Source organism: Lepisosteus oculatus, chromosome 7 (genome assembly GCF_040954835.1).
Source record: "Lepisosteus oculatus isolate fLepOcu1 chromosome 7, fLepOcu1.hap2, whole genome shotgun sequence".
In the NCBI taxonomy this organism is placed as follows: Eukaryota; Metazoa; Chordata; class Actinopteri; order Semionotiformes; family Lepisosteidae; genus Lepisosteus; species Lepisosteus oculatus.
Genome location: NC_090702.1, coordinates 30,361,467 through 30,387,578, shown reverse-complemented (window position 1 = coordinate 30,387,578; position 26,112 = coordinate 30,361,467). Strand labels below are relative to the sequence as shown.

The following is a 26,112-nucleotide window of genomic DNA, read 5'->3' as shown; positions in this document are numbered from 1 at the left end:
GGAATGAGTTCTGAGAAGAGCAGCCAGATACATTCCTGGAACTGAAGAAATGCCCTACACTGATAAGCTGAAGGAACTACACCTTTTTAGTTATGAATACACAACACTACAAGAATATTGTGAGACAGCAGTAGATTCAGACAAGATAGAGGTTCTTATCAGAACACAATGCTGTGGAGACCGATGTCCTACCCAGTCATCTGGCAGCAACACAATTGGTCTGGTGACTGTTTTAAACCAAGAAGCTTAGACTTCAGTTAAGATGTCATCATGTTTATCAGTTAACATCTGCTGTCTGGAGACAGAGAACATAACAAAAACTAGAGCAAATAAGAATTGTGACAAATATAAAATATTGATGAAGATTATGATGATTTACAAATGTAATGATGCTGACTGCTAATGCAACCTGACACTGAAACAAAGGTGTCTGAAATGTATGACACATTTCCAGTCAGTGGCCCACAAGTTAAACCTCAGAAAGTTTGAATTATAGAATCTAGTTTACAGGAGCTCTTCCAGAATGCAAAGTTTAATTTTCCAGGAGATCCATGTGCATAGAAAAACCTGTTCTGTTTTCTTTGACTTTATTGCATCTTGAATTTATTAGGTTTTTATGTCTACCGTTTGTGAACATATTAATAATAATAATAATTGCTTACACTAATATAGTGCTTTTCTGGACACTCCACTCAAAGCACTTTACAGGTAATGGGGACTCCCCTCCACCACCACCAATGTGCAGCACCCACCTGGATGATGCGACGGCAGCCATAGTGCGCCAGAACGCTCACCACGCATCAGATATCAGTGGGGAGGAGAGCAGAGTAATGTAGCCAATTCATAGAGGGGGATTATTAGGAGGCCATGATTGGTAAGGGCCAATGGGAAATTTGGCCAGGACGCCAGGGTTACACTCCTACTCTTTTCGAGAAACACCCTGGGATTTTTAATGACCAAAGAGAGTCAGGACCTCGGTTTTACGGCTCCTGTTTACAATTTAGTGTTCCCGTCACTATGCTGGGGCATTAGGACCCACATGGACTGCAGGGTGAGCGCCCCCTGCTGGCCCCCACTAACACCTCTTCCAGCAGCAACCTTAGTTTTTCCCGGGAGGTCTCCCATCCAGGTACTGACCAGGCTCACACCTGCTTAGCTTCAGTGGGTTGCCAGTTGTGAGTTGCAGGGTGATATGGCTGCTGGCCATTTATATATTCACCTTTGTATAAAAAAAATCTTCTGATATGCAAACTGCACCAGAAGGATTGGGGAAAGGAAGCCAGGGTTTGACTCTGATTGAGTAACTGGTGGAAGTTTTGTAAATGTTTAAAAGTTTCAAAAATAGAGATTTTGCTTAGAGCAGGTAAGCAGCCTAGCTGCCTGGCTACAGTTAGAAAGGAACCTGAAGAAGTCTTACAAGAAGCTCAAAGAGGTGTTTAGGCTTTTGTTTTTGTGTGGGTATTTATACAATGTAAATAATAAGCATGTCTCTGTGTGTCTCTTGGCTGCTTTGTCTTCACAGACTATTTCACAGGTAGACCTGTTTAACCTAGGAACAAGTAGAGGTTGATTCCATGAAGAAGGTTTACCTGAAGAAGGCTCCACAGCTGAAATATTGTTTATTTTCTTCTCTTTTCAGCATGGAATAAACCTTTACTTGTTCTGCAGCCTACGCATGCTGACGCAGCTCCCTACTTGAACTACTTCAGCCTGTTTAACCTGGACCTACTGTACCTATTTAAAACACCCCAATTCCAGGGTGTGTCACATGGACTTGGTTCAAGTAAATCTTCTCATGCATTGAAAACAACAATGTGTAAAGAAAAACGAAGACCTTAAGCGGAAACATATGTAAGTCCACTTAAAACTCAAAACAGTAGGCGGTATTTTAAACCAAGGGTTGTAAAGAAAAAGCAGCCCACCTTCTTCAAGAAATGGCCCAATGAGATCCTCAGATCAATTGAGCTACTAGCAACCCAAAAGAGTCAGGCTGGCCTAATGACCTCCACTCATTCATAACCTTTCTTAAGTTCTCTCTAGTGCAGACAGCAATGTCATTGTGCCTGGATGAACAACAACTGCCTAAGTTTAAAATTACTGAGCAATCATGCACAATGTACATGTAATAATTGTAGCGTCATTTGAGTAGTAAAATGTATTTTTAGATACTTTTTTGTCTTGCCTGAAAGTTTCTATAAATTACAATTATTAACAAATACAGTCTTTTATCATTTTTTGAGACCTGTATACTTACTGCACTATAATATTTTAAACACAATTAGAAAAACAGAAAAACATAGGAAGTGGCCAAATTGAATTTGATTTACATCGCAAGATGACATTCACAATAAAGTGTTTTATAATCAAGCATGAAATAATTAAAATCTCCATAACAGTGTGAATGCAATTAACAAAACAAGAAGAGCTACAAAAATGAAGGAGCCATTACACAGAAGAGCTCTATTAATTTTTAAGTGTTAAAGTGTTATGTTGTCCTTTCTGCTTATGTGTGCAGTAAAAATTTAAATGGTGTGCAGTGATATTCAATGAAAGTTTAAAAGGCATGAAGTTGGTGTTTTTGCATTTGAAACATGAGCAAATGTTACAAATTGGGATAAAAATTGTGTTTAATCAACATAATTTCACATGCAGATGGAATATTCATTGCTGTTCTTCCTATTTGGTATTCAGGGCTTATAACATTGTATTTTTCCAATTTGTAAACTAAGACATAGTGAAGTATTGCAAAGCTCATACATTTCAGATATCATATATACAGTGTCTTGCACAGTTATTCACAACCGTGCATTTTGTTGCTGTCTGAAATTATAATCATTTCACTTTCAGTTATGACTTTATATTTTGATTTTTTCAATCTACTTGAAGCTGATAAAACTAAAAGTGGTCATAGTATGTAAATAAATATTTAAATACAATTAGAGGATAATCAATTGCCTAAGTATTCAGTTGCTTTGCTCCTTTAGCAACCCTACATCCATTGATGTGGAAAAGAATATTTTGAGAGGTTGCACAATTACTGTAATGGTCACTGTGTGTAATGAAAGTAGTTTAATTTGTCTTCAGACTAAATGCATCTGTCTCTGTATGTCCCCTCAGATATTGAATTTCAAACCACAATACACTCAGCAATATAAGAACTCAACCATGAAGACTAAGAAAACTAGTCAGGAATGAAGTTGTAGAGAGGCACAGATCAGGAGGTTGCTTATGTCATTACGTACGTTAAGGTCAATAATTAAGAAGTGGAATATGCGTCATACCTCCCACAAAATGCCTAGATCAGGCTGCTCTTCCAAACTGAGTAGACGAGCAAGTAGGAAATTCCTTAGGAATGCCTTGATGTAAGCAACAGGAACTGAAAAAGGATTTGCACATTTCTATGTCTGAAATGGAAGTTCTTGCCCATACATTTAAAATGTTTTGGTCCGGATACAAACTTGACCTGTATTGGTGAGGGGCAAGAAAGTAGCCATTACTAAAGACTCATCTTAAATCTAATATGAAATACAATACAATCTTCTCGTTCAAGGCATTATAATCAGAGAAGTATATAAAATGTATAAAAAATACACTTTAACAAGACAATGATGCAAAGAGCAAGGCCAGATCCAGACTATAGTTGTTGGACAAGAACAGAGTTAATGTCCTTGAGTGGCCCAGTCATAGTCCTGACTTGAATCCAATAGAAAACATTTAGAATTTGTTGAAAATTGCAGTCCATCAATAATACCCAAGAAACCTCAGAGCTGGAGGACTTTTGCCAAGACGTAAGGGAAGAAAAGACACTTAAACTGTCTTAAACACTAAGGACAGTAATTCCAACCAATGGTACAGTACTTCTACCAAGTATTAGCTAAATGCTTAAGGGATCAGTAAATTTAACTGTTTCTGTGTTTTTTTCAGGTTTCCAATGACATTCATCCTGTATTTGACTAGTTTTCAGGGCAGTTTTCTGTTTTCAAATTTTGCAGCAAATTCTAGAATTAAAAATATTTAGGTGTGAGAAATATTAGGTCATCAATTTATTACCAACATAAAAATCTGTTTTACAAAAAATGTAACATAATTATTTTTCCTTAATTAGGAGATGACAGGTTGCTCTATAAATTAAGATGTCTACCACTGTTGAATTGTAGTGCACAATGTGTTCTAATGCCATTTGAACAAGCCATTCATTCAGACCAAAAGCCGTTAGCCTTTAGGTATTGGGAAGATGCTTTTTAATAAGCAAAAAAAAAGTCAATTTAAATGATTGATAACATCTTTAACATACATTAATAGGAAGTGCTTTACTAGTGTAGTGTGTATGATGAATCAGGCTGACATTCTGTACAATTGAGCTATAAAATCCCATGTGAGACATATCTGAATAATGTAGCTCATCTTCCAGTTAATTCACATTTTTACTATTGTATTTTATATAGAACTCAAATATCTTTCTTGTTCATTGTTAAGTATCAACAAAGTCTAATTGCCCATAAGTTAATGTTAGTATTCTGGCAGTTACATTTTACAATCAAATAAAGCAGGCAAAGACATGCAGGATCCTTGGGTAATTCATATTTGCTGTTTTTTTTTTGTTCACTCTACACTGATGTGAACTGCTTGAACTGTGTTTTCAGTTTATGTACATGTAAAACATTGCATTCAATGAAAATAGAGATAAATATGGATAAAACAAAATATGGCAATGTAATGTAGCAACATTTACGGATTTCTGTAAACCAGCAGCCTGCTGAAGACTTGGAAACTGTGTATTGTTCATTTGAGGAAAAAAATAATTAAAAGAATATTGAGGAAGAACATAAAACTGAGAAATCTGTGAGTCCCCCAAGACTGGAATTAGACACTGATGGTTTGGGTTGTCTGTTAAATAGACAGGCATGTGAACAAAAGAAAATAAACTGAACAGATTTTACCTGCCTTACCAGTTTCAAATTATTGTTGATTCACTGCAATATGTTTGAAATCAGATTTGGTCACATGTAAAATGAATTTAGAATTTTGTTATCTTTTCCTAGACTTTGCAAAAACACATTTTACTTGTCGAAGGCAAGAGTTACTGAGGAAAGACAGAGCAGTTACGTCCATCTTTCTGTCACTGCAGTTGTACCCCTCTGGTACACAAAAGCAAACCTTTTGTGCAAGTGAGGGCTCAAATTGTGGAGTCTGCAGGCAGAATAGGAATGACCAAAATTCTAAATTTAACTGAAAGGATATAATTTTCAACTGAAAGATCTCAGAGCTTTAAAGATACAGTATTCACAGGGCTGTATTATTGTATATTATTATAGTGTGCTGTCTATCACCACAGGTGTGGTGAAATAAATACAATAACTTGTTTAATAATTAATGTTTCATATTTAATTTAAACTGATTCTGAATAATATAAATATCAGGATAAAATGGAGTTCAAATCAAAAGACTATGATTACTAAATTGCTCAGTCCGTAATACGTTTGCTGCTGGTAAAAGCACTTTAAGACTGATTTTAAAAAGTCACTGAAAGGTTTACTAATGAGCAAGAACAATTTTGAGTAATTGTTAAAATGTATTTTCTGTTATTCTAATTAATCGAATATAGATTTTAAAAGTATATAATACAACTCATTATCAGCTAATTTTTCTATCAAGACTGATTTTATATGTACCTTTGATGAAAATATGCATTACACAGCCTTTAGTTTTTAAAAAGTAAGTTTATTTGTTGCACACAAGGGCACATCCTAAAAATAGTTGCAGGCTTTTTATTTCTTAGAATACTGACATTGTGCATACAGTATGTAAAAAGTACCAATAAATTATAGTAATTGTATCGTCTAGATATACCAGCATAATCATACCTGTCTAAGCAGTAAAAGCAAATGTATTATTGATCAAAATGGCCTTGCTTCAAACAAAATTCACGTTTGCCTGCAGCAAGAAAAAAAATGCAGTCTACAAAACAAGTCCATCCACCCACCAGCGCCAAGGCTGTGTCTCTAAGAATTTTACTCTTGAGCTTGAGTTTGTCATTTATTTCTGTTAACCACAGTAGAAAGAAAAACAAAATATATGTACTTCAAAGCTCTTCGAATGCTTAAGGGTATAGCTGCTGAAAGGAGGATAACTGATAGTAGTATTTCTAGAATAATGATGCTAAACAGCTTTTTTATACTCCAAATAGATGGCAGTTTCTATTAAGTTCAAGTTCTGTTTGACTTGGGCATTAATACGTGTCATGAGACAGTAGCTGGATGTTACAGAAGATACAATTAATTCTAATCCAATTACAAAGGGAAGTCTGTCTTTAACATACATTCCCTTAAATGTTTGTTTGCTGTAACAGCACATTCAAAACACAAACAGGTTCCATTTCTTATGTTGCAACATTATATCTTAGAAATGATATAACATTTCAAATATTGCACAAACCGCTCCACAGAGGATGCAATCTCTATAGCTTTACACACCACACTAATCCACCTGGATAAAAGGAACACCTATACAAGAATGCTGTTCATTGACTTTAGCTCAGCATTTAACACCATCATACCCATAAAACTTTCTACCAAACTCAGGACTCTAGGTTTAGATACAACCTTGTGCAGCTGGATCCTAGACTTCCTCACCAGCAGACCCCAGACTGTCAGGATTGGCAACCTCACCTCCAACACACTCACCCTTAACACCGGTGCCCCTCAAGGCTGTGTGCTCAGCCCACTGCTTTACTCCCTGTTCACCCACGACTATACTGCCAAGTTCAGCACAAACACCATCACCAAGTATGCTGACAATACCACAGTCGTGGGCCTGATCACTGACAATGATGAGACTGCCTACAGGGAGGAGATAAAACAACTTGCAGACTGGTGCAGAACCAACAACCTATGTCTCAACATCAGCAAAACCAAAGAGCTGATTGTTGACTTCAGAAGACAAGGAAAAGTTCACTCCCCCATCTACATAGAAGGGTCTGCGGTGGAGATGGTGAATTACTTCAAATTCCTAGTTGTTCACATCTCTTAGGACCTTACATGGACACTGAACACATCAAGTCTCATCAAGAAGGCACAACAGTGGCTGTACTTCCTGAGAAGGCTGAAGAAAATACACCTACATCCACAGATCCCCACCAACTTCTACAGATGTACGGTGGAGAGCATACTGACAAGCTGCATCACAGTCTGGTACAGCAACTGCACCGCATCCAATCGTAAGGCACTACAGCGGGTGGTCAAAATTGCCCAACACATCATCGGCAGTGCCTTACCATCCATCCAGGAAATATACAACACCAGGAGTCTGAAAAAAGCCACCAAAATTATGTCTGACCCCACTCACCCCAGTCATAGCTTGTTTGTTCCCCTACCATCTGGCAGAAGGTTCCGGTCACTCCAGTCGCACACAACTAGACTCCGAAATAGCTTCTTCCCCAGAGCTGTCAAGTTGGTGACGCCCCCACTCCCTCCCACCATATTATGATCTCTCCTAACGCCTTCCTGTACCCACAATGACTGTACTCCTACACCACTACACACACATGTAAGCCGAAATTGTACTGTCCCCTCGATAGCCCAGTAAAACTGTACCTGTCGTAATAATATTTAATATTTATTAACCATACTATTTTTAACCATACTATATTTGCACTGTTCCAAGAATTACCTTGCACTGTTTTTGTCCTGTTATATTTTCTCTGCTGAATTTTGCACAGTTTTGATTACTTGATTACATGTTATTTATGTTACTGTTATTGCTATTGTGTTACTGCCTATTGTCTTATCTTCTGTCCTATTTATATACTGCACCTGAGTGACTAATGAGAAACACTTTTCATTATACTATGCACCTGTGTAAGTTTAATGACAATAAAGTTTAATTGAATGTGATGCTGTTACTGCATTCAATGAGCTGCTCTCAACGAGCCTTTGTTCTCAGTCTTAAATATTTTCTTCACACAGAGAGGTGAAGCTAAAGAACATCTATTTCAGATTCTTCTCAAAATGTTATCTTTCATGCATTGTCTGTGGCATTTGTGAGACCTTTGAAACATTTTGGAAGAAAATCTTAAAAAGTATATGTGGTTGTAAGAGAATCTACATCCCTGAGTGGATTTAGTAGAGGCTTTATAGGAGGCAACCATGTTTTCTCTTATCAGGACCAATAGCTGTCACTGAGCCACTGATAGCTGAATAATTGAGTACAGGTACAATTGAAATAATACAGCTATAATAATATTGAGTGTAAATGGCCAAGATATTCAGGGCCAGATAGATAGATACCCTATGAAGGGGTGGGACATGGGGAAAATTGAGGATTTTTAATGAGAAAGGTAGACAACCTACAGTAAAACTCTGTGCTATCTGAGATTGTGGTCTGTGCATAGAAGGATTTAGCATGCCCATAACAGACAGGAAAAAAGGCCAAGAGTTAGTCTATTGTTCTACGTTAGTTTAAATGATACAACCTTCTGGAAATAAAACAATGCTTCTATTATGGAAAAGACTAATTTTGTACTGCCTCAAGGAAACCATCTGACAGTGTCCATGTGGAATGCTGGTTGAGTCCTGTGGTCCAGACATCTCCAGACATGATAGGTCTGAATCTGTGGTGGACAATTGACAGGCTGCCCATCAAGTTGGGTGGGCTTGGGTTTTCTAGAGTGTCTTTAGCTTGCCTCCCAGCAGCTGCAGATGTTGTTTGTTAGTCAAAGGCAGCTGTGTCTGTTCTCCCTCTGCAGCTGTAGCTCTACTATTGGGTATTGATAACACCAGACAGCCTTTCTTAGGTTCATCACTGTCACATTAGGCAGGAAATAATGAGTTGATAGATAATTAAATTCACTAGGAAATATATATTTCTTAAAATTTTTAGTATTTGAAAAATACATCTTTTAAGTGCATCTGCATGTAGAGGTAAACATAGGAGCTCCATTTTAATAAGACATAATGTGGCTGTTCTCATATTCCATATGGCATTACATAAACACCAAAAGCAGAAAAAAGGTACAAACAATGGGCAGGCTTTGACCTTTGATAATATCTACCAGTTGTTCTTTGGACCCAAATGAAACAAGCCTTCTGTATTTCCCATAGTTTGCTTGATCATTCTGTATTTCATTATGTCACCATGGCTACCACAGAGTGCCCAAAGCTATGTAGCTGCCTGAAATTCAGAAGTTCAACTTCTTGTCAGTGCACTACCATCTTCATCTCTAATGGCCCACAGCTGTGTAGCTGCCCTACACTGACACCTTTCTGAGAACCCCTTTAAAACTTGTTTATTGCCACAGGCCTTTAACAACCCCTTTAACAACTCTCTCTCCATTCTGAGTTCCACGTCTGGCTGGAAACTAAAACCTTAGTGCACATCTCAATGCGTCAATCACCTCTCTGGTTTTCTGTGTTGGACCATTTACCTCTGATTGTCTAAATGTATGTCTTGTCTTTTAGATGCTATTGATTACCAGCAAAGTAATTGGCAATAGTGTTAACAACACACTTATATAGTGTCTTACTTGGCACTTTGAAAAATAACATAAAAACTCATCTCTGTCACACACAAAGGGCAACAAAGACAGATTATAAACATTACTTTTCTGCATGAATATGAAAATATTTATATGAACAGCTACAGTATACTTACAGTATATTTTACAAGCATAATACATTTTGACCACTAATTTCTAATTATGTACATTTCATTTTTCTCCTGTGACAGGGATCAAATTACACTTTACATTCAACTAGATCCTCATTGCACAGATAAAGCATACGTTTCAGTATTTCTGGTGGTGTATGATCACTCTTCGGCTTAAAACTGTATGATGGAGAGACTGAAAATAAGGACAGACTATGAAGTTTCTATAGAAAGTCAGCCATGTGTAACTGCAGGCAATCTCTGAGTGCTGAAGGAACACATGGTGGTATTTTGCATTTGACCATAAAGTTAGGAAATTTTATGTACAGCGTCTTAAAGATTAAACTGAAAAATTATTTGTCAGCATTATTTTCCTGGAAAAGTTGTTTAGTATATTGTAGTACTATAATATTCAAACTACAAAATATGTTTATAAAATCTATCTCGGTTTGCCATTAAATCATACTCACAAACGTACAACAGCAAACAATCGAATAATTTAACTATTTGAAAGCATACGAAAGGTGCATAGGTAAAGCTGGAAATGATTTGCTGTTTGCAAGATTTTAAGTCCTCCCTGGGTAAGAAAATCAAAACTTTTGTAACAGACAATTAGAGAATGATATGTTCTATATTGGCAGTCCCTCCTGTCCAAAATGGTGGAATGGCCCTGTGTTGGTTCTATCCTAAGCGCAGTAAAATAGTAGCAGAACGGGCATTATCTTCAGTGTACTATGCTTTGAGAAAGCATAGTGTATACATGTAATACATATATTTAAATAAAGTGAATGTATATTAATATGTATGTTCATCTTAAATCACACTTTTGAACACAAAGGATATTTTCGTTCTAAAATGATCAAATTTATAAATGGAATTACAAAAATATTAAACATACTTTTGCTGTTTGATGGGCAGTTAAATGTTTGGAGTTCCTAAAAAAAGCAATCCATAATAAAAGGATGATATAAAGTTAAGGTACAGTATATACATAAATTGGCATTTTATCTGATCATCTAATTGTGAGACAGTCACAATGGCCAAATATCCAGATGAGCAAACAGGTGGTACTAATCGTTAACTCAGTTAAATCATTATGTCAGCCATTTTAGAACATCAATATTTAACAGTAACCATTAATATTGAACAGTGACTTCATCTTTGTTAGTGAGGTCATTAAGATAGCCTTCATGGGGATGAGGATTCATGTCAGGATAAATAGAACACACAAAAAACAGAACAGAGGAGGAAAGGAAAGAGGAAGGAAAAAAGGCTCAAGCAGAAGTATCACAACCATGATGAGGAAATCTGAGAACTGGAGTTCTGGAGAATAAAACTTAGGTATTGTTAAGTAAATGGACTTGTTGTCTTATATATTTGTGGAAATACTAATTTCCTATTTGTGGAATCCACCAACTAAAGAAAATGTTTATTGTTGCTTTGTATAGACTGCTTTGTATATTGGTTCCCAGTCATTTAACAGTTGTTTTTAGAGAGTAATTTAATCCTGAGTAGGATCCTTGTTTAATAGGATGTAAGTTGCTTCTTGCCATTTTAAAATTGTCTCTCAATTTTGGGGAGAATATTGTTTTCTATGCGTTGAGGGCAGTACTCTGATGCTCACAGTGTTGTAAATATCTGTAATTAATAGTAATGAACTGTTCTGGTTATTACTGTTTTACCAAGCTGTGCCAGAGAAACAAAGAATACAAGTGTATTATATTCAGTTCTCCCTGACTAAAGGAGATATAATGTTTGGTATTTCTTATAATTCATTTGCAAAGCAAGAAGGTGTCAGGCCATGATTTTTATACTGATTTAAACTTCTTATATTTTAGAACTACTCATATCGCCCCATTTACAATGATGGGCGGTGCGGTGGCTAAGGTTCTGTGCCTGTGGTTGGAAGGTTGCTGGTTCATATCCCGTGGCCGGCAGAGGAATCCTACTCTGTTGGGCCCCTGAGCAAGGCCCTTAACCTCAACTGCTCCAGGGGTGCTGTATAAAATGTCTGACCCTGCGCTCTGACCACAAACTTCTCTCTGTGTCTCATGGAGAGCAAGTTGGGGTATGTGAAAAAAAGACAAATTACTAATACAAGAAATCTATATGGCCAATAAAGTGATCTTATTTTATATCATATTGAGATTACATTAATCTAATGATCAAAAATACACATTGCTTGATAGTAAAATTATATTTTTTCTTTGTGGTTCCAGGAATTTGGAGGGAAGATGAGAAGTCCTAGTATAGATCCCTGTGGTACTATGAAAACGAACATTTGTTCAGTTGTTTCTTAACATGTTCTCAATCCAAAAAAAATAATTTCCTTGAAATTTCCCATTTGCTATCTGCAATTTAAGTTTCAATATTTTTTTATGTACTTTACCAAAAGCCTTTTCTAAATCCATGCACACTAGCCCCTAGGATTATGTTCCTATATATATTATCCTCTAGTAAATTTCTAATTATTGTTTCCATAAATTTATATTTAATAGAAATCGGACTTATTGGCCTTTTTACAAATGGGTTCTAGATTTTCCAATCTGTGGTTAATACCCTTTTTGGATAGTGTCTGCAACAACTGTTGGATGAGTTGTGTTAATGCAAGGTCATTTCCTTAAGTACTTGGTAGTATCACATGTGGCTCTAGGGATTTGTTAATCCTGAGTTTTTAAGCTAATTCTGATTTAAATTCAAAAGGCTTTATTGGCATGAGAAATGAATTATACTGTTGCCAAAGCAGAAACAATTAGAGAACATTTACAGACCTTTACTATTTAATGCAGAATTTACTCCGTATGCAGCCTGAGGCATGTAGTTGATTTCTTCCTTGGGAAACACCTCAGTGAATTTACCTTTAGTTCTTAAGCTATTTCCCTTTCATCGTCTATAAGTTTTTTATTTTTATTGTGGACCTATTTTACTTAAATCGTTACTGTTCTTTTTCTGTTGGTATTCTTGGAATAACATGATAAATGCATTCTAGAGATGTACACAATTGAATGTGTGGAAATAAAGTAGAATGGGGGAGGGGTGTTCCAATCCCAACTCAAACAACACATTTAAAAAATGTCATGCTTTATTATTACTATATTATAGTTAAATGCATTGACCTTTTCTGTTTAGGTTTTGTGTGTTATTTATAGAGAAAATAAATAATAATTCCTTACATTTACATTGCAAACTGTAGCACTTTTCTAGATGATCACCTGGATGGTGCGACACCAGCCAAAGTGCTCCAGTACACTCACCACACATTAGCTATCAGTGGCAAGGATAAGAGAGTAATGACACCAATTCAAAGATGGGGATTATTAGGAGGCCATGATTGGTAAAGGCCAGGGGGAAATTTGTCCAATACCGGAGTTAACAACCCTTTCAGGAAATGCCCTGGGATTTTTAATGACCATGGAGAGTCAGGACCTCCACTTTGTCTTATCCGAAGGACAGCGCCTTTTTATAGTAGAGTGTCTCCATCACTATACTGGGGCATTAGGACCCTCAAAGACCACAGAGTGAGCTCTCTCTACTGGTTTCACTAACACCTCTTCCAGCAGCAACATTAGCTTTCCCAGGCAGTCTCCATCCAGATACTGGCCAGGCTCACACCCGCTTAGTTTCAGTGTGTTGCCGATAGTGAGCTGCAGGGTGATATATTGTAGGTGCTGGAAGTCATGATAGAGGTTTGTTAACTGTTTTAGTAGAGGAATACACATGCTGTAAACCTTTTATGAAATTGATCATCTGTTGTTATATTCCTCTCTCTCTCTAGTCCTTTCTAATATCTGTTTTTATTTATCTGCAGTTAATTACATTTTTAAATAATTTAATGAAGTGCTGTCTTTCTCCTTATGTTGTGTGTTGAATTATTTAACCATTTAGGTCACTGCTTTCTAGCCCTTCATCTATTTATTTTTGGAATAGATTTCTTCTGTTTCACATAGAATCTATTTTACTGTTATTAATTCTCCACCAATTCCATTTCATTCGGCTTCTTTTAAGCTCTACATAATTTCTTCAAACAGTTGTTTTTTGTTTCTACCAGTACAGTTTATTACAAAGCTTACCATTCTATGATCTCTGCTGAGAAAATCATGTTTATGCCATTTATTTAATTTTCTGTATTGACTTCTGTGCCATGTTTTTAGTTTATTTCTTAGAAGGAATCACAGCATGTCGGTTAACTCTCACTTTCACAGATATAATCACCTCAAAAAAGGGACCTAGGGCACCTGTGTTCTGCATTTTGCCTACAAATCGTAGCACATTGTGTGGCACTGCCTTTTGTTCTCATAAGCTTTAAGATTAGTAGGAGTGTAAAAAACATGAATTACACTCTAGCTCAGAATAATGGGATTTCCTAAAGAAACCCCAGACAGTAACTGAAATTGATAACCCCATTTTTCTTCAATTTTCTCCTCTGAAGGAGTGCCTTTTTCTGCTCGAGATCCATTTTAAACCAAAATGCAGCACAATAGCTGCTTGTATTGATCACTAACTTCATAATAAAGCATCGTTGTGTGTTCAGTAACTCTTTTTCTTTACCTAAATCTTATCCTAACAATGTTGGAGTTTGGGTTGGTATTGTAGCAGACCTACTACAAAAAGTGTATTTAATCTAATAAGGTTTGTGGCTGTTTCTTTCTGGTAGTATTGAAAAATATTTTTATTAACACCTGATCATTACAGGGGCATTGAGATAACATCATAAATTAATACAATAATTCTTCCACACAGTGTTTAATATAAAATCTTTTTCATAATAAAATATTATCTTTCAGGAACTAAAAATCTGATTTTGCATTCTACAGTGTACAGGAGAGTACCTGTATTTTTCAGAAACACAACATTCTTCCACTACAAAAAAACTTGATTTGCAGTGTACTGTAAATTCTACAATAAAAACTATTACCTGCAGGTTTAAAATAAGGAATCAAAGGAAAACTAAACCAAAGCACATAAAAGAGACATGAAGGAGTAAATTACATAAAAAACAGAAAAATGCAGTTGAAGAAACAATGGCCTAAGTTGCTAGAAATACTAGAAATGACAACAGATGGCGGGACATTCAGCTTGCAGACAAAACATCACATTAATTGGTAGTGACCCTTGAACTTTTATGAAACGTACAGCTGTAAGGCAACATAAGTTTGGGTATAAATGTTATAATGAAAAGTGAGTTGACCTTAATAAATCCATTAAAACTTCAAGGCTGAGCTCAATAAGCATAGCACTCTGCCATGGTGCTTCAGAATAGAGTAGGACAGATTGCTTTGAATCAGTAGTTAAAAAAACAGCTGAAAAAGTTTAATAGAGGATTATCCAGAAATTAGGTTTTGGATCTGATGCTTGTAGCAGCAGTGTGTAATTAAATGATAATTGATATTTAGATTAATTTAAATATGGACCAAGGGGAATTAAAACAAGACAGCTTCAAGATAAGAATATCGATTACATTTTTGTAATCGCATCAGTCGATCTATTGCTTGTCTCCTACAGTATGACAGACACAACTAGTGAGGCACCTTCTCAGTATAAGCTGATGTGTCACAATGTTTTCCCCTAACAGGATGGGCCCTAAGAAATTAAATTGAGTTGTATTTATGAAATGAACACAAAATACAAAGAACATTAAAAAGAACATTGGTGGGATATCTCATTCAACAACTGGAAAAAAATAAATAAGCAATTGTATACACTCACCCATTGTTACACAACTGCTCAATGCTTTAAAAGCTTTTGCTACATTGAAATGTAATTAAACACTTAGTTTTCATTGCTCTTTTTGTTACAACAAAGTCTCTTGTGATCTCACTGAACATTCTTTTTATTTGTATCATTATATTAACAAAATGTGTTGCTATTATAATGTTGACAAAAAGTATTACTTCAAGTGTTAGTAAAGCAAAGCATTCCCCTGACTGCAAAATTTGAAACAATATAAAGGACTGAAAGAGCTGAAAGGCAGTTAAAACACATTTGAATTCCCTTGAATTTATCTATGCACTTGTTCAACAGTAATCAATATTTACCATTCTATTACATCAGAGAGGAGTACTGTGATTGGTGAGAGGTAAAGAACATTATCACCATATATACTGTACATGCATTATGTGTGGGCTTTTTAAGTTTGGATAAGGTGCAAATTGAATTCTGGAGGATTTCTTTGACTGGCAAGTTGGACAAAAATGGTCTTGCCAAACATGATGCTTGACATCTCGATTATATGAGTTTGTGACATGGGAGTCTGCCACTGATGTACTTACAGGAGTAAATACTTTATTACTTACCTACAAGGATCTTGTATAAGAAGGCCCACACTTATAGTAGCCCATTCATAGGAATGCACCATTTCTAATTACAAGTGAATGAATCACTTTTAATCTTATAAATATCTATAATGAATTGTACTGTGTTCCTGTATTGTTAGTGCATGTGTATAATTTAAGCTGTCTGTAATATGGATGTGGATTGTTTCATGTATTGCATTATTTTTATGGTTACTTTTTGTTTTGGAACATTCCACGTCCTGTAAAAGTTTGCTGGGAAGCAGGGCATGGAGAGGTTTTTGAGAGAGTCTGGTTAGTAATTTTGTGTGCAGTAAAGGAGGAAAAGTGGTGGTAATCCACAAATGTTTTTTTTTTTCCGTTGGTAGATAGTCTTCTGTTAGGTTTATGTTTTTATACTTGTTTTGTGAAGTTGTTTTTTTTCTTTGTGTCCCCCGTCTTGTGTTCTAGCGAGACATCCCGAGTTTGCTGGCGGTCCTATCTGGCCCTATACTTTTAATAAATCTATCCTATGCTTGCCCTGGAAGCTTGATTTTTGAATGTTTTGTTTCAAATCTGGATTGGTGGAGGAAACACATCCTGAACTACACTACCCACACAGACTACACAGGATTGTGTATTCGAGTTCTCAAAATACCTTATTCCCTGTCCTTGAAGAGCACTGTTATTCTTATAAAACACAACTTACATACAAGTTTTACTAATGACTATTCTAATCCTTTATCATGTCAGAATTTTACCAAGAGGAAAAATTTAAACAAATCACATTTTAGTCTTAAATTTTAACAATTTATTAAAAAAATATGTTTACATATGACAATTTCAATATTTAAAGAGTTGTCAACTTCAAAAATATACTATAATTCTAAAGTATACAAGATGTAAATCTCACATATTTGTTCAACAAACTGACATGATTTCACAATGTAAACTTCCGTATAATGTAACGTTTTCCAGTTTATTTCATTGTCAAACTTCAAAAATGCAATGCAGTTATTTTCTCCATCATTATAACCACCGGTAAACAAAGGTATAATCTGTAATGCAATTTTTTTCAATGTTTCAGCACGAAATATTATTGGAAAAATATCAAATTAAATAAGAAAAAATATAAAAGTTATTTTTCCACATCATATTTCTTTACAAACGCGCTGCAGGGTCATTTCACCAAAGGAGTTACCAATGTATTATTAGTACGCTTGTTTACTAAATCTGCACTACAAGACACAACTGATTTAAATCAGTGAATACTATATTACAGTACCTGTACAGACAACATGAAAATTATACCTAAAGAAAACGTCTCTGTGAAACTGCCACTTATCAAAGAAGTGAAAGATTTACAAAGGGCTTTTAATTGCTTGTCTTAAAGGAGTAATGGCAATATGGTTACTAAATATTCAACTGCTTCATTCACATATTTTCATTCCTAAAGGTGCTCTATGCAATGTTCCTGACTGTCATTTCAGAAGAGGCAGGAAACAGCCTGTTACCAAATCAACTATGTTCAAAAATATTATATGGAAATAGTCACTGTTATGTATTGGTGCACTGTTTGCACAATGCAATTTTCATTTATTGCTTCATTCTTTATTAAAATATAAAAAATAAAATTACATTTACAGTATTATACCTCAATTGTTAAGTGCTTTCCTAATTGTTAGGAAGTACATGCCAGTAATTATAGAAAGTACCCCTTCTGCAGAAACCAGCAAAAAATCATGAAGAGCTAGGAATCCAAGCAAGAATAAAAATGTGTTTTTGTGATTGTGATATTTACATTAGAGATATTCCTGCATGATTTGATGTATGCTAAATAATAAAACTAAATAAATGTATAGTTATTGAGAGGTAGAAAGTCATTACTGTACAGTGTACATTTTTCTGACAGCTTTCCTGACAGCAATTATGGAATTTGAGTAAATATGACTAAAAATATATATGCATGTTTAAACACGTGCATGTTTGATTTGTGGATTGTTAGGGATACTTTATAGCCCAATATGAAATTTACTGTGAATCTCCTCTTTGTAGGATGACAAAAATCCATAGATGGAAGACTAAGTAGCCGTGTAATTCTATGAGAAAAGCAAAGCAGCTAGCTTTAATTCCCCACAGGAAAGCGATGAGGAAATGACTGAGTGGACAGAATTGACAGGTGAGGTAGAAGTGACTAGTTGTGGTTAGCTATGGTTGGTTCATTATTTACTGCTACATAAGTTACAGCAGTAGATAATCAGAGGAATAGCTAAGAAATTAATTCTGCAACATCCTGTGATGTTAGGCTGCATACATTCTAATATTTGAACCAGCAGTGGATAGATCTATGAATAATAATGAAATGAAATCTGAAATATTTTGAAAATAAGCATCTGCTTAGATTGGAACAAAACGCATTATACGGCAAATCAGCAGCAATCAACATACTACCGTCCATTTATTTGTTGGCTATCTTTGTTCACTAGATGAAAAAACAATAATTACAAAGTGTTCACTTCTGTGCAAGACAAATAATAACCAAATACAAGCAACACCAGAAAACCTTTGTTAGCAGTCTAATAAAGTACTTCAGAACTGTAGTTGACAACACCATGCATGATTACAGACTGCAGATCATCGTTCTGGTTCAGTTGGATATTAAAAAATTAGAGCAGTTCTTAGGAATGTGTTTAATATGTCCTGATTGCCATGTCAAGTACAAGGAAACTCTGGGCATCCAAATTCAATATTCCACAGGTTGAAGATTTTATGTCACTATACTGCTGGGATTTTTAAAAAAACAATCTCCACTTCATGGAACTCTCCAAAATATCACATGATAACACTGACTTAATCAAAATAAGGAAATAATTTGACCTTAATCAGAGGAAGGTTGAACAAGATAACATGGAAATATGTCTGTCTGTGGACAAGCAAGTGATTCCATTTAAAGCAAGAAGTAATCTGAAACAGTATTACCCCCACAAAACCAAAAAAGAAGGGTTACAAAATGTTCTGCCTTGCTGGTGTTAGTGGCATCATCTATCACATGGAGATTTACGCAAAGCAAGTAGACCATCCAGCCGATTTGCCTTCAGTTGGTGCAAGTGCAAATGTAGTCATGCAGTTGAACTGTGTTCCAAGCAATAAAATGCCATCAGACACAAAACTGAACAACAAGAAACAAGATGGCAAAAAGAAACATCAGCTTTCTTTCTCTGACGTCCAGTGTGACCTACTGTAGCACAAACCGCTTGCTGGGCAGCCAAAGGCTAAAAGAAAGGAAGTCCAAGTTGACCTGAGGAGAGTCTGACAATGGTGAAGAAGAGAACGTTTTAGATGCTGCCCAGCCTGGACTACAGACAGGATAAGCGTACATGGATAAGACACAGCAATGCAAAGATTGAGGGTGCCAAGAACACACAAACGTTAAGGGTCAGAAATTTGCCACACGGAATTGTTTTATGGACTTAACTAAACAGACCTTAGGTTGGATGAACACCTATGCTAGCTTCTAATGCAGGGTAAAAGCAAAGCCCTGACAGAAGTGTGTTTTCATCGTTTGACTACTTTCCAATTGTTTATATTAGTTTGCATTATCCATTATTTTTAAATGTTATTAAGAAATGACTGATGTAATGATAAAATATTTTTGGTGGGTCTAAAAACCTATGGTCAAATTCCTGGGTTTATTATAAGCAATGAAAAAAAAATGGAAAAGCTGTTTAAAATGTTAAAATTCAGGAATTTGTCGTTTTAGAATGAATTGAATAATTGAATGTTTTTAATGTAAATCATTTTTTATTTGCTTTGTTAATAGGAAATGTAAAAATTGTTAAAAATATTTTAGAAAAAAATGTATTGTTTGTAAAATGTATTGCTAAAATGTTTTCTTGAAATGATACTAAGAAGTTTATTTGTAAATCAGAACACTTTAATTTGAATTATATTTTTTATAATTTTTTAATTTTTTATTCTAATGCTGTCCAATAGTTATGGTACAATGCATGTTTGAACACTGTGATCAAATTTGTGTTTCTGGGACCGAATTCATTACAAATTCATGGATGCATTTTGTTTGTTGTTCTTTGAAGTGTGTACCATAGAGGGATACAATTAAAGCTTAAGATTTAAAACTAATTAAGGTGAAAGACATTGCACAATGATCTTGCACAATGATCTTGCACAATATAACGATCTTTTGCCTGTCAGAAACAAGGAGACAGAACAGGTCACAGAACAAATGCTGGTGTTAACATATTTTGGTAAAGTAGCTTTGTGTTTAGTGTCCTGACACATTTCGAGTTTTTATGCTGGTGCTATCGGTATGTGCCCTTTGTTCAATTTTACAGTCAAAGAAACATTTGTTAATGTCAAACTTTGGTAACTCTTTTTTCAGTGAAATGCCCTAGAAGAGAATAAAAATTGCAGCTATTCAAATCAATGATTTACATTTTTAAATGAGCAAATGCAACTGAATCTGAATCTATAAAACCATTCACTCAATGTGCAAGTAAAAATTAGTAATTGTAAAAAAAAAACCTTGTATTTACTAACAAAATATGACTTAAGTGATATGATTTCAGAGCATCATAACACTTTCTAATACAATGTTTCAGTCTGAGGTACATTTACTCTACTTCATCAACATGAAAATAATTTAAGTATTAATAAACATGTAAAATATACTTTTGAAATTGTCTTTCTCTCTACTGATCTTAAACAGTTTGTATTTAAGTGTTTGTTTACACCGTTGAAAAGCAAAAAGCAACAGCAGAGTCCTGTTTCTCACACAGCAGAGGCCTGTTTCAATTTTATCTCACATTTGATTTTTTCAAATCCTTTCTTGCATGATGGTACTGGTTGGGAACCAAAGCCCTAATAGTTGTCGAGTGTTTCAAAATAAACATGTTACAGAAGACAATTAAACAATTAAGCAACATCTTGCATTTACAGATTCATATTTAGTGCAACTTATATACTGCATTGAGAACAACCTACGTAACATTTTTCTATAAATTTTATTAAAAATATTAAATATTAAGACGTAAATAAAACTCTCAATATTGCTTTGCAATTTTGTGATTCTAAATTATGCTGTACATTAGACAAGAAAATGCCTGTGAGATGGAGAAAAATGCATTTTATCTATACTTGTGGAACACAAAACCTTGGGCTTTCTGTCCTCATAAAAAATTCAAGCTTCAAGTCTAGCTAGAAATGACAAGGAATTTCTTAACAAGGGTCAATATGTAAACTGCTTTCCATTGATTATGAGACAAAACTACACATGAAACCAGTTTTGTTTTTAAAGCCAATACATAAAGATTTACTAAATGGATGTGTTTGCTTCAATGGCATTAATTAGCACACAATTGTGTTTTCTGAATATTCTTCTGTCACAAATGGTATTTAAGAAATATGTAATTGTGTTGCTTCTTATGTTGGTATATTTATGAATTTATGACAGGATTAAATTTCTGGTTTTAATTTAATAATTGAATATTTATGCTTTTGTGTTTAAAGAATGGGAAAACAGCTATTCACAATATTATATATACTTGCTGTTGTGATGTGAAATTTTCCACTTGAACAGGATGAGTTAAGCTCTAAAATAATGCTAAAAATAATAATCTGAAAACTGCACTTTGACAAGAATTATTCTGATATTTTAATATTCTTTAAATGCATTATTTCATTCATTTTAAGAAATGTAGCCTTTCCCTTTTCTCTTTTTACTTTTTCCTTTGCAGGACCTGCACTCAAAAGTTCAGTGACCAAAATACCTATTGATACTTTTCAAAGATTTGAATAAATGTATATGCCCATATAACAGAAGAACAGACTTTCATTCACCAAAAGTGATACCATGTATTTCAAGAGGTCTTCGATAGTTTTTTTCCACCTTAGAGAAAATGATTGTCAAGTAACCTCTTCATATTATGAAGCATCATAACACACAACTGCCAAATGTTTCAATTTGCCAGCTGTGCAGATTAGTGCTTCTTAGTTAGAGTCTACTTAATTTGCAGAGAAATATCAATATGTTTTTTCTCTGTAAAATGCCTTTAGAGAGCCTTTTGTAGAGCCTATGACAATTGCGGAATTAACAGATGATAGTTAAAGTAACAGTTTAAGAAAAACAGATAGATCATTGCCTTCTCAGCCAACGAGTTAATAAAAATGCATACAGTAAGATATACTTGTTATTTTGGCTGTTAAAAATGAAGTTCTAAAATATTTTTTGTAGATTCTGGACGATCAACTGGTAAAAGAACCAATTTCTGAAGAAATCAAAAATCACATGAAGAGATGAACAAATCATTTACCGACATCTGCATGTAAGGTTCCTGCTTTAAAACTTAATGTAAGCTTCATGCAGCCTTATAAAATTATGTTCTTCCAATTTAACTTGAGTCACTTGAAAGCTTTTTATGGACAAAATAAATGGTAGACAAAGACCTGATGATTGTAATTCAGTCTATTCATTGTAAAGATGGTTTCAACTGCTATATCAGATCACTTATTACTTAGTAACTTTATTACTAAAGTTATTTTCATTGTCAAACTCTTACTTCATGACCTCCTTGAGATCTATGAAATCGCAAACTGAGTAGACCCCAACTCCTTACAAACTAGCAATACTTCTCACTGCCTATTGTTAAGAAAGGAGCAAAAAAGCTGCTTCTTTTTCTTAAACTTCCAAAACATTGGAATGATGTTTCCTCGTAAAATATATGACACAATTTCAGAGACCCAAAACCTCTGCATTAGTCACATATTATAGGTTCATGTTCCTGAAGCCAAGAGCAGATCATCATGTAGAGATACCTTGAAAACATCACCTTCCTCTTGGGATAGTACCTTGGATAGTCTTTACAGTCTCCTGCAATTTCTTTGTGAATAAATGTCTGACTCTTCCACAATAACTATGAGTTGTTCTTTGCAATTGTTCTTCAAGGGGTCTCAGTAGGGCATCAACTGGATCTTCTCCAAGTGTGTACTGAAAAGAAATGCAGAAATGAAATATCAGTAAGACCAAATTCATTAAAACAGGATTAATTAATCCTATTATATTAATATATAATAAAAAGAAAATATATACTCTAATGTGTTGGAAGTAGAAAATAACAATGAATTAACAAAGAAATGGCATTTATGTAAATTTCTAATTTGTATTTTTCACTAACCTGCTCAAAATACTTATGTTTGGATATGTTGCAGAAAAGCTGAATCATGCTAAAAATTAAACTGTACTGTGCTCTTCCTTTATCACACAACAGCAGTGATCTGTTCCCAAGACATATATTAATTTGTTTCTTTAATTAGAGTAACAGCACTACAGAACAAACTCTGTCTCCAAAAATCAATTGCTTGGTACACACATCTACAGGGACCTTACAGTAAAGTCATGTTGAGAAAGCTGACAATTTAGAAAAGATTTCAGGACACAAATTCAAACATCATGTAAATTAATGCTGTTGGCAAATTTGTAAACAATCCTGTAAGTTCTAGTATTAAAATCAGTCTTTTGATTAAAATATAAAATGCCTGGCAATTTCTTTGCTTATTTGGATAGTGACTTGAAATTAATGAATGCACTCAGTCTATCTACATTTAGAGTAAGAGCTTCAAAAAGCAGCTAAGCCACATCAGCTCCAAATACTGTAGTCAACATCATTAAATCAAAGTGTCATGGACAGGCCCTTTCCAGTCATATTCATGAATAAAGCATCAAAGTAATTTTTCTTTCCAATAATGAAACTACTTTTACAATGCTCATAGGAAATAAAGAGAAATTACATTTTTATGGGAGCTCATTTACTTTCAGTTTGGTCTAGCATTAGGTCACTAAAAGTACATTCGTTTATTATGGTATGCACACATCAACCAGCAATAAAGTACCATTTACTGTCTACTATTGATTTTATGTGGATAATAGTGCATTGTCCAGATCTCATCCTGGATTTTAAAAGAACCGTCAGCACTAAATTTTTACAACTCTAAATTTTTACAACTCTTCGGTGAGCATGGTGATATAACACTAGAGCACTTTATTACCAAAGAAACTGCAGTCTCAGAGATTGTGTCTATGGAGGGATCACAGCATTTGCAGACTTTGTTTGCTGAAGTTCCGAATGGCAATCAGGAATTAGGGGCAACTGAACACTTTTCTCCGGGAAGTCAATATTTAGGAAATGAAAGGCTATTTAAGCTTTTCTTTTTGGAAGCACGTTTAGCTACAAAAGCTAAGCTACAAAAATCAATCTCTGCAAAACAGATCTTTGCTACCTCCAAAGTCCCCAAGAAGTCATCAAGAAGGCGTCGCCTGCCTGCAGACTGTCATCCCATTAAAGAAAGATACCAAACCTGAGGTAGAGCCAACCCATGCTACCAATACAAATTCACTAAATGACGTGACATCATTAGGCATAATTCCAAAATAAAATCTACACTGCTGTGTAAAAAAAAATAAAGTAGTCATTATAGACAAATCTATGGTAATCTTATGATTTTATCAAATGTTTTAGTGCTTTCAGAAATGCACAAGTAAAGAACAGCAACACAAGAAAGGAGCTCACAAGCACAAAACATAAAATGTGAGAAGAGAGATTAATTATAACAAGAAAAACTAAAAAGGCATCTGTCCCAATAGATTTTTAGCACCAACACTATACAAATTACCAAAAAAATGTAACCTTGTACTACTACTTAGTGGTATTTTGATATCCAGCGTGACCTGCAAGATAAGAGTCTTTGGGTGCAATTAGGTCTGTTAACAACAGCTGTCGGACATGAAGACTAATAATGACTTGGGAATCATCGCTGAGGAGGAGTCCGAGATTCACTTGCAAAGTTACCTCAGTACCTCAAGTCAGAAAGCTCAGCAGTTACATGTGATAAGAAGTGTTTTACCAGAGGGCATTCCTACGACATAAGATGACAGATGCCGTTTGTATCAGTACATCTGTGTCATAAAGAATTAGGAGCTATTTTAATGTGACATCGTTGACTGTGGTGTGTACATTTTGTGTGCATGTTTAAAATGAATTAGTGGTGTAAACAATTTTTTTGAAGACGAAAAATGTTTACCTTCACATCTTCCCAGATTATCTGATTTATACAGTGACAGACAGAGGACTAACCTGGCATATAAAAATCATGTGATGGACTAGACCACTAGTAGCTGCTATCAAGACAAATCAGACACTAAAATGGGGGGTGGAACTGGGATGCAAAAGGGTGAGAGAAGCATGAAACTTCAGGGAAATGAATAAGTTTACATTCTAAAAGGCAACTAAGTCATTATCATCAAAGGTATTGCCCAAAGTGTGGATGACCACAATGGATAGATCTGTCAACCAATATGTGTTGCGATCATGAGATTAATATAAATTATAGGAACAATATAATACACAAGTATATTTTTATTCTAATATGATCAAATATATGCATGAAACAACCCAAAGATAAAATATTCCATTGTAGGGATCTTTCAAATTCTTCTAATGATCACAAACATAAATAGGTCGACAGGAAAGAAAAACATAAGTTTTCAATATGAATCTAGAGAACACCATATATATAAATACATATAACACCTTTTATTTCAACCAAACCACAGACTACATTTCTATGCTTGGGAAATATAAATAGAATGCAGTCAACGTTCCCTCATTTAATACCAATTGCTGCAGGTTCTCCTTAATGCTAAGTAATGTCAAGTATGTTGATGTGTGCCCCATAGTATAAGAGGGAGATGACTTTCTATTGGGAGCTGAGATAATGAAGCAGGCTAATTTAGCTAATGGCCAGGAACACTGCCACATTGATACTAATTGGTTTGGAATAGTTTTAATGGATGAATGGTTGCTAATGAAACATGCACACTGATGATATCAACAGAAAAGAACAAAATTCATGGCAGAGGCAAAGATGGAAACTGCTCTTTGGATAACAGCGTTGCTAACACACCTATCAGTTGATCAGTGGGAGATGGGCTACAAAGCTAAAAGATTAAAGCAATAATGGGTGACTGGAACACTGGATGTCTAGAGCCCAGATTAGTGATTTTCTCTAAACTGATGGCACACTGACAGCTAAGTTAAAAGAACTATCGATCGATCTATCATTTCTACAACCCGCTCCAAAGTTTCTTTAATAGTACGGCAAGGATGACTCAAAGTTCACTGAAAATGTG

General features: G+C 34.9%; 1 protein-coding gene across 2 annotated transcripts in view; it reads right to left on the bottom strand.

Moving 5' to 3' along the window:
* Nucleotides 1–13,511: 13,511 nt before the first annotated feature.
* gxylt1b (glucoside xylosyltransferase 1b) overlaps nt 13,512–26,112 on the bottom strand; it is a 33,393-nt gene continuing 20,792 nt past the window's right edge. For both annotated transcript variants that reach the window (XM_015338949.2, XM_015338950.2), the window contains one exon: nt 13,512–22,914. In XM_015338949.2, the coding sequence (XP_015194435.1) occupies nt 22,753–22,914 (162 nt within the window). In that variant the 3' untranslated portion in view covers nt 13,512–22,752. The remainder of the gene's footprint in view (nt 22,915–26,112) is intronic.